This window comes from Balaenoptera ricei, chromosome 6 (assembly GCF_028023285.1).
Source record: "Balaenoptera ricei isolate mBalRic1 chromosome 6, mBalRic1.hap2, whole genome shotgun sequence".
In the NCBI taxonomy this organism is placed as follows: domain Eukaryota; kingdom Metazoa; phylum Chordata; class Mammalia; order Artiodactyla; family Balaenopteridae; genus Balaenoptera; species Balaenoptera ricei.
Genome location: NC_082644.1, coordinates 120,367,425 through 120,383,930, shown reverse-complemented (window position 1 = coordinate 120,383,930; position 16,506 = coordinate 120,367,425). Strand labels below are relative to the sequence as shown.

Below are 16,506 nucleotides of genomic sequence, written 5' to 3'. Positions count from 1 at the left end.
CGCGCTCCGGGCTGCGGAGGGGGGGGGGAGCGGAGGGGGCGGTGCGCACCGGGCGGGCGAGGGGACCGGCGGGGGGTGCGCTCCGGGCGGGCGGGGCTGGGCGGGCGCGCAGGCCGGGCGGGCGGCGGCGCTGCGCCGAGTCCGCGCCCGTCGCGGGCCCCCCGTCGCCCCCCCGCCGGCGCCGCAGCGGTCGGAGCGGGGCGCGGGCGCGCGCGGCGGGGGCGCGGGCGCGGGCGCGCGGCGGCGGCGCGCAGCACAAGTAGTTTACATTGTTGGGCGACTTTTGCAACAACTCGCCGCGCCGCGGCCTCCGCGCGCCGCCGCCGCCGCCGCCGCCGCCGGCTCCCGCCGCCCGGGCCCGGCCGGCCGCGCCGGGGGCCGCCGCGCTCGCCCGCCTCCCGCCGCGAGGTCGCCGCAGACATGGACACCAAACATTTCCTGCCGCTCGGTGAGTGATCGCGGGCGGCGGCGGGGGCGGCGGCGGCGGGGCGCGTTCACGGCGCGCGCGGGGGCCCCGGCCAGCCCCGCCCGGCCCCGCGCCCCCCGCCGGCCCGCGCGGAGTTGGGGCGCCGGGCGGGAGCGGGTGGGCCGGGCAACTTTTACCCGGGCCGGCCGGGCGGGGAGGGGGCGAGGGCGGCTGGCGGCCCCCGGCCCGCGCCGGGCCGCCGACTTGGTGGCGGAGCGGGAGTGGGCAGCGGGCGGGCGGCGGGGCCGGAGGGGCGGCCGGTCGGCTGGAAGGGGGGGGGCTCCTGGCCCCTCCTGGCAGCGGCCCGCGACCCCCGCCCGGGCGCCCATCTCCAGCGGGGCGGCGCAACTTGTGCGCTCCTAGCCTTCGGCCGCCCTGGCATCGGGACGGCCTCTGCGCCGCCGCCTGGGCTGCCGAGTCCAGCAGGCCGCCGGCCCTGGAACACTCCGGACTCCTCCTCCCCCAGAGCAGCCCGGGCGCGGGTGGGCAGGGTCGCCAAGGGGCCGTAAGACCGGGAACATCAAACCTGGGGAGGCCCCATTCCAGAAATGGGGCCCCTCACTCTGGCGCACCAGAGTGTTCTCCGGGCGTTCTCTGGAGCTGGCCCTGCACTTGGGGTGGACACCCTAGAGGCACGGAGGGCCGGTTTTCCTGTCCTCCCACTGCCATCCCACCCAGTGGCTTCCCTGCCCCGGACTGCTCTCCAGCTCAAGGCCTGGACCCACGGAGGAGGAGGAGGAGGAGGGGGCATGGCCAGGTGCCCCGAGCCATCGTCCTCCGTAGGGTTTGGGAGCCAGTGAGAGGCCGGGAAGGGGGGAGGGGGTGGGGAGACTTTATAAATGAGCCCGGGAAAGATATTAATTTGGTGGTGGGGCCGGCAGCTAGGCTGTCAGGCTGGGTGAAGGATTTGTGCTGAATGGAAATTAAAGCAGCTGATTATGAATGAAACCCGCGGTCTATTGCCCCTCCTGCCTGCCCACCCTCCTGCAGCCCGGGGTGCAGTTTGGCCACCGGGTTGGCGGCCAGAACTCAGCACAGCTGCAGAGACGTTTGGTGAGATGGGGAGGTGGAGGGGAGCCGCGTGGAGCTGGCCCCCCTCCCCGGGATGTGTGGGCGAGGGTCTTGAGCCCTCGGCGCCGGCTCACAGAGGGGCATATGGCAGGGTGACTGGGGCAGGGTTCCGAGTTTGTCAAACCTAAGAAGACTCCTTCCCTGCTCTGTACAGCGAAGACCTCCGCAGGCACCAGGCTGAGCACCCTCCTTCCTCCCCAGAGCCCCCAGGGTGGGCGCTCATGCCCATTTTGCAGATGAGAAACCTGGTTGAGAGAGACTGAAGCCACAGGCTACAAAGTGATGGATTTTGGATTTGAGCCCCCAGCCCGTGGTGACCGTGTGTGTGGAGCAGGATTGAAAGCTGAGTTGTTTGACTTGCCACTGCCGGGCCTGGCGTGGGCCTGGCGGGGCCCCGTGTAGGCCGACGGCCTCTCCTGTCCCCCGTTAAAGCTTTGCACACGTGTGTGCACATACACACACACAGAGCATCCCTCTGGAACAAGAATGCTCAGCTCTGCCTTTGCTCCCCTCCTGGCCCCCGCGATGAGGCAGGGCCATGGCTGGGTACTTGGAGCGGGACAGGTCCCGGTCCCTGACATCCTGGGAGGGTCCTGGGAGTCAGCACACATAGGGCCCAGGCTGTAGGGTTGCTGTGCTGCAGTCCCCGTCAAGAGGAAAGGTCGCGCCCCAGGAACCTGGGTAGGTGTCGTGTTCCTCCCCCCCCTTCCCCCCCTTCCCCCCCCCGCCGCCCCCCCTGCTGCAAGTAGGCTGGCTGGGGGAGCTCCTCTCCTTGACTCAGCCTGTGGCCTCCCAGGCAGCCCATGCCCCGGGCCTGAGTGGAGAGCTCTGGGCTCTGATTACACTTTATTTTTTTCTAAGCTTGTGACCAGCTCTGAAGTCCAGTGGAGTTGAAGGTCCATTTAAGCGGCTACTTGCCTAAGCCCTTTTGTCAACATGGCCTAATCCCTCGTTGGGGGTGAGTGTCAGGAGGCCCGGCTTGTCCAGGCGCGGCTGGCGACCCAGGGCGGACCTGGAGCTGCTGGGCAGGTGGCGTTGCCCCTTATGGTTGTCCGGTCACTTTCAGGGCCTTGGGCAGAGGGCCTGCTCCTTCCAGCACCCATCGCCTGGGGCTCGGTGGGCTTGGGTACTTGCTGTCACCCGCCCGGGAGTCTCCCCAGCGGCTGAGCTTCCCAGTGGTGGCGGGGCGGGGATGAACCCAAGGTACAGATCTGGAGGCCAAGGAACTTGCCCAAGGCAGCCCCTGCTTCCTGCCACTGCTGCTGCTGCCCAGGGTGGACCAGTGCCCGTGCCCATCGGGGGGAGACCTGCGCTGGCATCAGGCCGGACAGTGGGACTGGAATGCTGAGTCCGCAGTGTCCCAGGGTCTCAGACCCCAGACCCCTGGCTGCTAGTAGCCCATTTGCCCGGGGAAGGGTGGGTGGGGGGCAGTAGCAGAGCAGGAGGTCCACTGGTCACCCTCTGGGCAGCTCTTGGAGACCTGGGAGAGCTTGGAGCCCTGGTAAGGGACATCTGGTAACATCAGAGCCCTTGGGACCCAAAATAGAGCACATTCCGGGGCCTCCCGAAATAACAGGGTCATGTGACTCTCTGGAGGCTGGGCCTGGAGGCTGGGCTTGGAGGCTGGGCTTGGAGTCCGGCCTGCGAGGCAGTCCTGTCTTGGCCCGGGCACTGCTGACTGTTGGGGCGTTTGTTTTGGTAAACTCTGGAGGGGGCTCTGTTTGTTGACGGGGGAAGTGTCAGGGTGAGAAAAACAGCCCTCAGATGGGTGTGGCCGTGGCCGTGGCCTTGCTAGCCTGCATCCTTGCCTGGGGTCGGTTGCCTGTCTGATGTGCCTGGGCCCAGCGTGTCGCCCTGACCCACTCTGCCCGCACCTGGGTGGGGCGAGCTGGGGACCCCCAGGGGGAGCCACGGAGGGCGGGCGGGCAGCGCTGAGCTGGGGTTTGGCGGAGTTGAGCGGGCAGCCCTGCTCGCCCCGGGGCAGCTGCTGGGGGCCTGATCCCAGCTCCACCGGCTCTTCCAGCTGCGCCTGTCCTTCCGGGCCTGCGGGGAGCTGGGCCTCCTCCAGGAGGCCCTCTGCCTGCCTTCCCCCCGGCCCCTGCCCCACCCCCTCTGTGGGCGGGTTTCGGTTGGTGGTCCTTGTCTCCCGTCCTGGGGGCTGGTGGTGGGATTACTGTGTGGTACAGAATGGGGCTGGGTGTGGGTACCACGGGCTCTGGCATCAGGAGAGGGGCCGCTCGGTGAGTCACAGGGGGACAGACTTGGGCTGCACAGGAGGTGGTGTGGGGTCGGGGGGAAGGCCCCAAACGCCTGCCCAGAGCCAGTGGAAGCTGCCTCCGGAGTTTCATTTTCTTGGCTTGCCCGGGCTCTCTCCACAGTTGGTGTATTCCCACGGTAGGCGGTGGTCTCGAGTAAGGCCCGTCCTCTAGGAGAAGAGGGCCCCTGGGCCCGACTCAGCTGCTGTCCGTAGGACAAGAGCAGAGGCCACTGAGCTGGCTCAGGACAAGACCTGATCCTCCTTCGCTTTTCCACCCATTCCTAGTTTGCCAGAATTTGTTTTTGGTAGCTGGCTCTGGTGGCCAGGGCCTTGAGGTGTCCCATCGACTGGTCTGTTCCTATGGGAACTGACTGCAGGCAGGGTTAGGGATGGGCAGGGGTGCCGGCCCTTGAGAGCCTGGGTGGCTGGTGAGGTTGGTGTCCACTTGGGGATCACCTTCAGTACCTTTGCCCTGACGTGCACCGTGCAGGTCTGTTTCCTGGATGCTGTGGAAGGTGCGGGGAGAGGGCCGGCCCCCTCCCCTGCCCTGCCTGCACTGCTTACGTTTTCCAAGGAGCCGTTCCATCTTCACTCTCCCTTCCTCTCCTCCTCAGGCCCCTTTGTCACTTGCCCCCCCTACCTGCTCTCTCTCGAATGACCCGGCCATTCCCGGGGAGGGGGTGGGGGGGGTCCCTGGGAGCTGCACCTTCCTGGGGGACTGTGTCCTCTTGTGGGCTGGTGGTCAGGCCACTGGGGACCGGGTCCTCTGTCCCTGCTGCCTGTGTGTGTGGCCTGCCTGCCGGCCTCTCTGAGCCTTAACTGTCCATCTGTAGAATGGACACGTGTGTCGGCCTTTCTACGGTGCTGGCGGAAAGGCAGCCCATCTTACTTCGGGGGCGTGTCTACCTGACGGCCCTTCTTCAAAGGCAAGGCCTGTGGCCAGAGCCTCCCGGTGTCCCCTGCCTGCATCAGCGTGGGGCCCGGTTCTCGAGTGTTAGACTGAAACAGGACCACAGAGCAGAGGCATGGCTGCTGCTGTCAAGGCTGCGGGACCCACGCTGGAGAGGAGGGCTGCCCCCGGCCCCGTCTCCCACGCTGAGCGAGCACCGACGTGGCCCCTGGTCTGGGCGCCCTCAGCCCTGCTGGGTCCCTGCTCTGTGCACCCTCCCCGAGGCCCGCAGGAGGTGGTGGGGCGAGGGCCTCGCTTGCACGCCCACCGAGCCTGGTGCGGGATGTTCCGAGCAGTCGTGCCCCAGTGCTTCACAGACGGAGAAATTGCACCCTAGGGTTACAAAGCAATCGTCTAGCTCAGCAGCCGAATGAGCCTGATGGAGCAGAAAACAGCTAAATAAAATTGGCCCGGGCCGACGCAGGGGAGAGTGGGGACACACACGCGCATGGCGGCCCCGGTGTGTGCACACTCACGCGGCTGGAGCCGTGCGCTCGCTCTAGGCCCTGCAGCCGGGCCCTGCCTGCGCTGTGCCTGGTGCTGTCTGTCCTGTGTCCCTACGTCTGTGTGTCCTCTCGTCCCTGGGACCCGCGTCCCTGCGTGAGTGAAGCAAGTGAACGAGGCGGCCGCTCAGGGACACATTTCCTTGGTCTCCAGAAGCCAGATGGGCCTCCTTGGCCCACGTCTGTCCCACGTCTCTAAATCTCTTCTGACGTGTCCGGGGCACTGTGCCGTCCATCCGAGGACATGATGGCTCCGTTCACTGGGCGCCTGCTGTGTCCCTGGGCCTCGGTTTCTAGGACCTCGTGACAGCCTCGCGGGGCCCACGGAAATGTGAGGTCCGTCGCAGTCTTTGTGCCGTGCTGCGCCTCTGGACGGTTCTGCCTGCTTTTTCTCAGCACCTTGGTTTCCCAGTCGCGGGGCCTGAGCACCAGCTGGGCCAGGACCAGTCCCTGGGGTGGGGCGCCGCTGTCCCCCGACCTCCTGATCCTCAGGTGGCATCTTCAGAAGCCACTCTCCTGGCGGGACCTGGGTCTGTGCCCCGTCCTGGCTCCCTGCGAGCCTTGTTATGCATGTCGGGCCCTCAGGTGAGTGAACGTTTTGTTCTGGGAGACGTGGTGGAGGTTGACGCTCACTGTCCCCGTCTGTCCCCGTTCTGTCCCCGTTCACCCCTCGAAGGCCCTCTGGGGAGTAGAGACCCCGAACCTCCTCCGGGGTTGTCCCCGGCTGGGGGTGGGGCAGGGTCGATAGACTGGAAAACCACGGGCTGGGTGACAGCTAGAGGCGCAGCCTCAAGACCCCCGTGGCCTGGGGTCCCAGTCCCCGCCAGGGCAGAGCTGTCTGGCAGCAAATTCCTGAGGGACCTGGTGGAGGTGCTGGGCGAGGACAGCCACAGCTGGTCCCCAGGGCGGGGCAGGGCCTCGCTTATCTCTGCGTTCCCCGCCGGCAGCGCACACGCATGTACGTGCACGTGACTGCAGGCCTCCACGCGTACACGCGCAACGTGCACACAGGTGCACAGCTGTGAACACACGCGCACGTACGAACACACGTGCACACGCGCGCACGGGCCCTCACGCACCCACTCCCACGAGCGCGCGCGCGCACAAACACGCGTGCACGGACGCGCACACGCGCCTGGCCTTCCCGGCTGATTCTAATAAAGTCTCAATGAGCTTTTCCTTAGAAGGACTCGGGCCTGCTGGCTGGCTTCAGTCCCCACGGCGCCCGGGGAGCACCTGCCGGGCGCCGGCCGGGTCCTGCTGCCCCGCGGAGCTGGCTGTGAGCGGGAGGGCGGCCGGGCTTCCTGTCGGAGCCGGTTCTGGCGAGGACTCTGAAGCAGAGGCAGGGTTGCGGCGGGTCCGGGGGAGGGGCGCTCCGGGGGGCAGGGTCAGCTGAGACAGGGCCCAGCGGCCCGTGGGGCCGGAGCTGGGAGAGGCGGTGTTGTGTGAGAGCTGGCTGGTTGACACGGTGACCAGGAGGGGCCCCGGGGCCCTGGGGTCGGAATTAGGCCTCCAGCTGTGTGCAGAGGGTGGGCTGGAGGAGAAGGGTCCGAGGTGGGCTTGGAGCCCGACAGGGTAGGTGCCCCTGTGAGTGGGCTCTGGCTGGGACTCTCAGCACAGCGGCCTGCACTGGGGGCGGGGACCCCAAGTGGCTTCCTGGGGGGGGTGGTCAGGCTGGGCCACTGGGTTGGAGATCTTCACCTCCCTGAGCACGGGGTTGGGAGAGGACGCCCCCCACCCCCCAACTCCTGCCCGGCCCTGGCTCTTCTCCTCTCCCCTTCTCCCTTCCTGGCCCGTGGGCCCTTGGCCTGTCCTTGGGGACGTGCTCTCCACCCCATGGGCCCCCCATCACATCAACCGAGACGTTCCAGGGCCTGGGGCGCTAGTGGCTTCAGCTAGGGGGCCTGGGATCTCTGGGAAAGGTGATTGAACAGTCTGGAAGTCAAGAGGGCTGAGCCCAGTCCTGGAAGGACGTGTCGGGCCCGGAGCACCGAAGTTGGGGGACGGGCTGTCTGTGCCGGGGCAGGGCGACCGGGCCTCCTGGGGTCAGAGCAAGGACTCGAGGACCAAGGTGGGGACTGTCCTTGGGGCTGGGAAATGGGATGTTGGGGGGCCCTCGTGGGGCTGGAGCCACTGAGGGCCTCGGTGTGAGTTGTTGCCCTGGGGTTCCTCCTCGTGAGATGTTCACGGCTGGCCCTTGGCTCTGAGTTCCTGAGACAGGTGTGGGGAGCACCGTCAGTTGGGGCTGGGGACACAAAGAGGAGCCCTTGGTCTGCTTCCCGGTGACCCAGAGCCTGGCCCCGGCCCCCCTGCGCCTCCACGGGCTCATCTGAGCAACAGTGGTGTCTCGCCGTGACTCGGTTCCCCTGGCTGTGCCCAGGGTTCGGGGCCGGTGGTGATGGGTCTCAGCAGAGGCCGCGGCCGTCCTGAGTCTGGAGCCTCCTGCGCGGAGGGGAGGAGAGGGAGGGGAGAGCGAGTTGGGCCCGGGCCAGCCGTGTGTAAATCCTGCAGTGGTCATGGATAAACCCCGCGGAGTTCAAAGCCGGCCCCGGTGCGGCCGCTGGGCTGTAATGAGGTTACTGATTCAACTGGCTTCCTGGTGCTGCCGCCCAGAACCGAGGAAGGCTGGGGTGCCCCGGGGAGGGATCTAAGTATCCCGTAATTGACCAATTTAGCTTAAGTGTCCGCACTGGCCCCGGGCAGAGGTCAGGTGGTGACAGCCCAGGTGGCCGGAGTCGCTGCGCTCACAGGCTCTCTGCCCAGCCCTCTGGAGCAGGTGTCGTCGGGCGGCTGGCCCCGAGCCCCTACCTGGAGGTCCCTGTCCCGGTCCCCTCCCTCCCGTCTGCGGGGCCGTGTCCTCCGGAAGCCTGAGTGCTTTTCCCGGCCAGAGCCAGCCAGGCTGTGCGCGGTCTGTCGCCTGTGAGCCGGCCGAGTGGAGTGCGGGGTGGTGGGCTCAGTTCTGGACTGGGTGCCGGGCTACCTGGGTTCAGCTCCACCGCTTCTCATTCGGACGCGGGGTGACGACGCAGCCTCGTAGGGACACGGGAGGGTCAGCCAAGAGAGTGCTCACGGTGGGCTCCGAGCCGTCCGGGAAAGCGCCCGTGGTTGAGGAGTCGGGTGGAGGTGACCCACGACCGCCTTCAGTGGCAGCTCACCCCCCAGCCGTGGAGGATTCGCCTGGGACCCTGGCGAGGGGCTGGCGGGCCAGCCCGGCCCCCGCTCTCCAGGAGATGCAGGCCTGCTGTCCAGGGAACCCACCTTGCTGGCTGTTTGGCCCTCAGAGGCCGGGCCAGGCGTTGGGCGGCATTGGGCCGCGGTGGCAGGGCGGTGGCCTGGGCTGAGTGCCCTCCACGTGGACAGGCCCTGGGGTGGGGCTGTTGTGTCCACATTTTGGGGATGAGGGCTTCAGTCTCGGGGAGCTTGAAGGATGCGCCCAAGGTGCCCTGGCTGTGTACCCCCGTGACCTTGCTTCATCTGGAGCGGCTTTGGGGTGCCCTCAGCAGAGGCTGTCACTGCTGCTCCCAGGAGAGGCCAGTATGGTTGAGCTCTTGGGGTGTCCCCTGAACCCCCTTGTCTTGCCCCACCTGGGCAGGCTGGTGGTCACCCCTCCCCCGCCTCCGGGGGGCAGGAGGGCCCCTCCCCTGCAGGGCTGCAGCCCGGGGTGGGGTGGACGGTCCAGTTGGCTCTCTGAGCAGCTCGCTGCATGCCCGGGCAGGTCCCTTCTCCCCGCGGGCCTCGGTTTCCCTGGGGCCCTGTGGCTGCCAGAGGCCTCTGCTCCTCCCTTCCTCGGCCCTGTTCCCCTGAGCTGGTGGCCTTGCAGTTGGGGTGGCAGAGCTGGGGACCCCCTCCTCAGGAAGTGGCTCTGTGCCCTCCCCGTTGAGGGGACAGCAGCTGAGCTGTGGGAGCTAGGAAGTCGGCTGCGGTGGGGAGTATGGTCAGTCCCGCCGGGTCCAGCTCTGGCTTTCACCTGGGAGTGTTATGGTGAGACGGTTTGGGGGTAAGCAGCATGTCGGGGGGGAGTAACCTTACTGATGGGGGCTGGGCGGAGTGGGGGCAGGGCAGCTGCAGGTGCTGTCATGCCAGCCACCACCCAAGGCCGGGCCGGCCCCTCCTCTCCTTGGGCCCTGACATCCCCAACCTGGAATTCTCCGCGGGCCCCCATTGCCCCGGTGTGGAGCTTGGGCCTCTGCTCAGTGTCACGTGACCCTCCAGCCTCTCCCTCCGCATCAAGCACCGCTCACCCTGCTCTCTGGCTTTCTCGTGTTCGAAGCGTGCTGGTGTGATGAATGAGTGCCAGCTCTGAGCTGGGGGCCGTGTGGCCCTGGGCTGGCAAATTTACCTTTCTGGGTCTCAGTTGCCCCACCTGTAAACTGCCTGGGAAAGTCAGGGAGGCTTCAAAGAGGAGGTGATGTTGTAGTTAGGTTTTACGGGGTAAATAAGAGTTTGTTGGGTGGGCAGTGGGTCAGGGCCCTCCCTGGAGGATTTCAGAAGGATCTGACTGCGCTGCCAGGCTCCTCTGGCTGGCCCCTTGCTGGCTGGTTACCGGTCTGTGCTGGTGAGGACCCATGTGAGCGTGAGGGGTGTGGTCAGCTGCTCTGGGAGTGATTAACCTTGGGGGGAGGTAAGACTGGGAGTGGGCCTGGCTGCGACCTGGCCACCCCCAGCCTGGCGGCAGGCAGCCCCCCGAGCCGTTTTCTGCGGACCCGATGTCCCCTCTGCTTCCCGGGCCCTGGGATGTCCTGGTCTGGAGCATGGCCCACGCTGGCCCACCTTGTGTTCTTACCCCAGCTCGGAGCTCCGGCTCCTGGGGGCAGTGGCCAGAGTTGGGCCCCTCTCTGGGTGGAGCTGCTGGGGGTCCTTTCCCCACCCGCCTGTGTGTCCCCACATCCTTTGGTCCATCCTCGAAGTGCCCCTGCCTCCACCTCGTGGAGCCTCCTGCAGGAGTGCTGGGCTGTCTGATGGTTCCTCAATTCACCCCCTCCTTGCCTGGATTGAGAAAAATGGCTCTTACTGGGGCCAGAGTCCACAGGAGGTGGCGGAGCTGCCCCCGCCCCACCTCTGAGCCTGGACTTTCTGCCCAGGATCAAGGTCAGGAGGAGGGCTAGGAGGTGGGAGCCTTGGGCAGTGAGTGCCAGGCTACTCTGAGCTCAGACGGTGGCGAGGCGGGCCACAGCCTGGGGCGGGGCGGGACAGCGCTGGTGGCCACCTTCCTGGGTCCAGCTGGAGGGGTGCGGACAGCAGGGAGGAGAGCCAGGGCCTTCCCCCTTCCCTGTTCTGTCTCCCTGGGCAAAGGTCGGGGCGCCAGGCTCTGCCCCCAAGAGGCTGATCCCTGCAGACTGCTGACGGGGGATGGGTGGCCCGCTCAGAGCCCCTGGCCTGAACCTTCCGGCTCTGCCACATGAACTTTGTGACTTGGAGCACGTTACTTCCTCCCTGTTTATCTCGGTTTCCTCATTTGTGAAATGGAAGGAAGGATGTTGGGCCGAGTCGGAGGTGGGAAGTACAGGGCTGACATGCCGCCGCTCCACGCCGGGACCCTTGGCAGACACCGCCAGTCGGGCGCGGCGCTTTCCCCGCGGGGCCTGAGACCGCGGAGCGCCCCTGCCCATCAGTGGGCTTGGCTCACAGGTCTAGTTGGCTGCCGAGCGCATAGCACCAGGCGCGGCACCAGCCTCAGAAAGCGTTTGTTGACTGAATTAGTGCTTTCTGCAAATGTCTCCCCCACCCCCTCCACTTCAGAAACGTTGTGGGGGGAGCCCACCCATTGCAAAGTGACTTTGAAAGGCATCATTGTTTGAATCACCCTTCTTCTGGGGGTCCGTCCCAACTTTCAAGGGAGGGAAGTCCTGCTGTGTGTCTACCCTGGTGCTGATTCCTGGGCGTGGAGCAGGGAGAGCCTGGCGCCATCGACAGAGACCCTGCCCTGGAGGATCCCTGGGCCCAGCTGGCAGCTGGAAGCCCTCGGGGAGCCTGAGGCCAGGGTTCCAACCCTGGGTGTCCCTGTCCAGGGCTGAGCCTCCCACCCTCTCTGCTCTGTGTGCTTTAGATGCAGCTGCCACCTGCTGCTGGACGGGACCTGGGTGTCCCTTGGATTCAGTGCCCGGATGCGGCATGGGGGGGTCCTCAGACCCAGATGACTGCCTGTGTCGAGACGTGGTTCCTTCCTCTGCTGCTGAGTACGTCTTGTTGAAACTTGGCTGGTGGGGCGAGAGGGTAGAAATCAAAGCCTGGCCGAGAGGTTCAGAGCAAAGCTCCCGCCTGCCAGCCGTCTGTTCATCCCTCTGTCCGTCTGACTGGCTGTCTGTCTGCGGACGCCTGGACCTGCTGGTCCCTGGGGAGGCAGCGTTGAGTGAGGCTAAGCCCCCAAGATGGTGAGTGGTGCCTGGGGTCATAGGGACTGGGATGGACTGCCGCCACACTACCACTTGTGTCACCTTGTGCCAGAGTTTTTAAACCTCTCTGGGCCTCAGTTTTCTTATCTGCAAAGTGGGGCTGATAATGTGTGTCAGGGTAGATCACTCGTGGTTGACAAGTGTGGTCATGCCTGCTTTCACTGTTGGGGAGGGGACAGTGTGAGTGTGGCGGTGGGAGGACTACTGGAAGCAGGGCGGGCACAGGAGAAGGGGTTATCAGCTTGCCCTGGTGTTCAGTGGGCTGGGCTGTCTGAATTGGGTTGTGAGGGATGCATAGGAGTTTGCCTGGGAGAAGTCAGTTTCTGCGTCCTCAGATCCGCATGTTAGTGTTGTCCGTCTGAGACCTCCCACTCAGTGTTCCTTGAATCTGCCTGTGTGGCTGGAGCCGAGCCAGTGAGAGGAAAGGGTAGAGATGGAATCAGAGAGTGCAGAGAAGCCTATGGAACCTCTGCCCCCGGGAGGTGGAGCCACTGGAGGGTCCCGGGCCAGGGAGGGTGGCGTCTGGCCTGTGCTTGGTAGGAGGCTGTGCTGCTGTGTGAGAAGGGGGGGGGGGGCAGAGGGCAGGGCAGGGGAGTGGTAATGAGGCAGAAGTGGTCTGGGGCCTTTGGCCTGAGCACAGGAAGGGTGATGCGCCTTTTACCAAATGAGGAAGACTCTAGAGGAAGGTCTGGGGGGGCAATCAGGACTTTGGTGTAGGATGCAGCCTGACACCTGGGCCCGGGCAGCTGGGCAGTCTGGAGCACGCGCCTTAGGTTCCCACGGCCTGGCTGGCGGTCCCAGCTTAGTTCCGCAGGTGTAGATGGGGCTTATGGTAGCCTGGGTGCCTGAGAGTATGGGAGATGATGCAGGCAGAGTGCACAGCACAGCCCGAGATGTCCAAGGCCTCTCTGGGCCTCCCTCCCAGGCTGGAAGGGTGGGCAGGCGTGCGGGCACAGCCGCCGGCCTGGGACAGGCTGCCACTGGGCGTTGGATCCCTGCCGACTTATTCCTGGCTCCCGTGGCTGGCGTGGGATGGGATTTATAAAAAGGAAACGCCGTGGTGCTCAGAGGGCCTCCTCTGCCGGGGTGCGATCTGGCTGCAGGACCGCGGGCACCTCTGGTTCTAGGCTGACCACCCCCCAATCCAGGTGCTGCCCCTCCGACCCCGGCTGGCACCCTCCCCACCCCAAGTCCCAGGGCCACGGGGCAAGGTCGCAGCTCCCGGTGCCCTTGCTGGCTGCAGGTCTCGGGAGAGGCGTGCTCCCCACGTGCGTCTTCCGGCTGCAGCAGCCGCCCTGCCCGCACCTCTTTGCTGAGACTTATCTGCTTGTGGACAGTTATTGTGTCTCCGCGTTGGGCAGCGGGGACGCTCTCATGGCCGGCTCCCGGAGGGGGGAGGGGAAGGCTCCCGAGCCCGCGCTGGTCCTGCACGTGGCTGATAAGCTGTGGAGCTCGTTATCGGAGGGGCGGCCAGGGCCCCCCACCCCCTCGGCCGTCACGTCCGTCCTGCATCGAGGCCAGGCCTTGCGCTCTGCCCGGGCCCCTGGGCGAGGGGAGGGGGCAGGCAGATCATGGCCTTGGGGGAGTGAACGGGCCTCGTAGGGACCTGGGGGTCTCAGGGAATCCCTCCAGGGCTCTGGAGATGGCCTGCCCCGGACCTCCCTCCCCTGCTGACCCTCAGCCCCTCTTGGTGGCTGGCCCTGCACGCACACGCACACGCACACGCACACACGCACCCCCTCCCTGGTTTCTGAAATGACTGTCGTCACTCCCGTCGTATCCCTGGCTGTCTGGACTCCTCGCTCGGTGCTTGGTGGCCACTGGCCCACGCGCCTGTGTTGGGTGGGCTGCTGGCGTCCCTGACCTCGGGCTTGGCCCCCAGGACCTGGAGGCCAGAGGACCCAGGGTCTGCTCTTTTGTCCTGTGCTCTCACCCGTGGGACCCCCAGCTTGGGCTCTCCGGCCAGCTCAGAGGGTCTGTGGGCCAGAGGGGGCTGGGCAGCAAGGCCAGGACTGGGAGTGGCATGTGCTGCCCCCCGCCCTCAGGGACCCCATCCTCCCTAGACTCTCCTTGGGGACTTGGAACCAGAACCACGTGGGGCGCAGAGCTTGGGCAGGGTCACTCCTGTGGCCGGGTTCTGGAGCCAGGGTGCACGTGTGCGAGCCTGTGAGAAGCAGCGGGGCCGAGGGGCAAGTGAACCCCTCGGGAATTGGGGTTTTTCCCTGAGGGCCGGAGGATTGGGAGGGCCGAGAGCAGATGTTCCAGAAAGACCTGGGGCTGTCGTGGGAGGGGGTTTGGGGCCGAGCAGTGCTGGATCAGACCAGCCGTGTCACCCCCAGACCTCCCCAGCCGGTCCCCAAGGGCTCACCCCAGTTCCCAGGCCTGGGCGAGGGGTTAGACGAATGTCAGACCCAGTGGTGGGGGCCGAAGGGGCCACGGGAGTGACAAGGGTCCTCTGAAGAGGGACACAGTGGGTGGGGGCGCTCGCCCGCGGCTCGTGTCCCACTGCCCCGGGCCCGGGCTTGGGCTGCATCACTAACGGCCTGCAGCTCTCCCGTGCCCTTTCGGCGGGCGCCCTCGGCAGACTTGGCCAGTCGATGAGCGTTGATCCAGCAAGTGCCTCCCTGAACGAAGCGGGTGGTGGAGGGTCCTTGCCTGCCAGGGGCGGCGCGGGGCAGGTGGTGGGATGTGTGAGCCGGAGCCTGGCCCTCTGGCTGGGGTGCCTTCTCTTCTGTGGGGTTCTGCACCCTGGGAGAACGAGCCGGTCTTGAAGCCAGGGTCAGTCGTGCACACTTTAGTGAGAATGAGCCTAACGCCAGCCCTGGAAAGGACCAGCAGGAAAGGATGAGAAGGAAGACTTCCTCTAATTGTGTGATAAGGAAATTGAGCTCTGAGCCAGGCCACAGAGGGCCAGGCCTGGTCCTCACGGTAGTCTGGTGCTCTTATCTCCTGACTGCCCACCTCGGGGCAGAGCGGCGTGCAGATGGGGAGGGTCCCGGAGGGGACCCTGGCAGAGAGGGGTGGTGGGCCGGTGTTGCCGGAGCCTCGGGCAGGGCAGGGTGGGGGTCTGCAGCCCTGGGAGGGGGCCCAGCTCCCTGCCCAGGGTCCCACAGCTGATGAGTGGCAGAGCTGAGATTTGAACGCGGCTCTCAGGGATCCCTCTCTGAGGCACTTCCTGCCCAGGGTGCACAGCTGAAGTCCTGGGAGGAGGGGGGATGTGGGGAGAGACATTCCTCGTCCGGGAGGGGCCCAGAGCTGAGCCCGCCCTGCTGGGCCGGGAGATGCCGTGTTTCCTACACAAACAACCGGGGCTGGCTGGAGCAATTTTATTTTTATTTCCTATTTTTACTTCCCCGTTGGCTCTTTTTAGCAACTCTGGGTTAGATGGGCCCACGCCCTCCAGTCTACACCCGGCTTCCTGGCTCGGGCCTGGGGCCTTGGGGAAGCCAAGTGTGTGTGCAAGACCCCGGTTCAGCAGCGTGGCTTGCACACCCTCGGTGGCGGGGAGCTCACTCTCTCCCCGGGTATAGAGTTCTGCAGGGTGGCCCCTTTCCATCCCCTGGGACCAGCCGTGGGGAGTGGGTGGTGGCAGTGGCTGTGCCCTAGCTCATGACTCAGTTTCCTCCCATTCTCCCCTGGTTCTCCGCTGGAAGTTGAGGTTGGGGGTGAAACCTCATGACAGAGGAGAAAGGGTGACCAGTGTGGGTGTATCTGCTGGGTGGGGTGGGCCAGGGACATGAGGGTAAATAAATACTCAGTGTTTCTGCCTCTGACTGGCTGGGCAGGGTGCCCCGAGGGCAGGGCTGGGCTTGGCCTCATTCAGACTGTATCTACTGCGGGCCCAGGCCCGACCCTCTGAGGGACCAGCTGTGCCAAGGGGTCGGCCAAGCCCGCCTCCGGGACGGGGTGGGGGGGGTGTTGGAGGGGCTGGCCCGCAAGGTCTTCCTGTGATGGGTGCTGCTGGCTGCGGGGGACGTGGAAACCCCAGGTTGGGGGCGTCTCCCCAAGGGCTTACGACCCGGCCTGGGGTGAAGGGACCCTCGCCTGCCTGCGTGGGCACGGCTGGGCCCTGTGTTGGCATTTGGCGGTTGGGGGCCCTGACCTTGGGGATCAGGCCCGCCGTGGCTCCCAGGCCTGGGTGGGGCTGGGGTTCAGGTGGAGGGCCGGTGGGCTGCGGTCCACCAGGTGGCCTGGTGCCAGCCTGTGCCCAGCCCACTGCACTCTCCCTTTGCAGGTGAGGCCCGGGTTCAGAGGCCCAGCAGATCCTCGAGGCCACATAGATTGTGGGCGTGGGGCCGCCTGTCCCGTGTATTTTGAGGTGCTCTAGAGAACCAGGGTGCCACTGCCGAGGCCCCGCAGGTGCTGGGGCCCCAGAGCCCGAGCTGGGAACACTGCATCTTGCTGTCTGCCCCAGGCCTTCAGTGGGGAGGGGCTGGGCAAGACGGGCCGAGCCATCGTGGCCAAGGGGCAGGGTTTATCCCGGACCTGCTTCGGGCCTGAGCACTTGGCGAGGGGCTGTGAGGTCAGAATAGAAGGCCCACGTGGTCCTGACATTGGGGAGCTGCTCGCCGGGATGGGGACGCGGGACACAGATGTTTTCCACGCAGACAGGTCCATCTCATCAGCACTCATAGTGTCCATGTCAGAACATGGACCAGTGAGTCTGGGTGAGACCCCAGCGTGCCGCTGGCACCTGAGGACACAGGGCTCTGCGGGTCAGGAAGGGCTGCCAAGGTGAGTGGGGATGGACAAAGGACACAAGCTGGGTGGGAAGGCCGGGGCCTGGCCCCGTCCTCCTCTGCACCCAGAGGTGCCCGCCACTCCACCTGTTGGCAGTAAGGCAGGTGCCAAGCAGCTGGTTGATCCTG

General features: G+C 66.1%; 1 protein-coding gene across 3 annotated transcripts in view; it reads left to right on the top strand.

The window, feature by feature from the left end:
* The first annotated feature begins 340 nt into the window (after positions 1–340).
* The window catches only part of RXRA (retinoid X receptor alpha), a 100,432-nt gene continuing 84,266 nt past the window's right edge, over positions 341–16,506 (top strand). The window contains exon 1 of one of the 3 annotated variants that reach the window (XM_059925964.1): positions 341–448. In XM_059925964.1, the coding sequence (XP_059781947.1) occupies positions 421–448 (28 nt within the window). In that variant the 5' untranslated portion in view covers positions 341–420. Of the gene's footprint in view, positions 449–2,431; positions 2,496–16,506 lie in introns of those variants that run through there. The other 2 variants (XM_059925962.1, XM_059925963.1) reach the window with 2 other exon arrangements.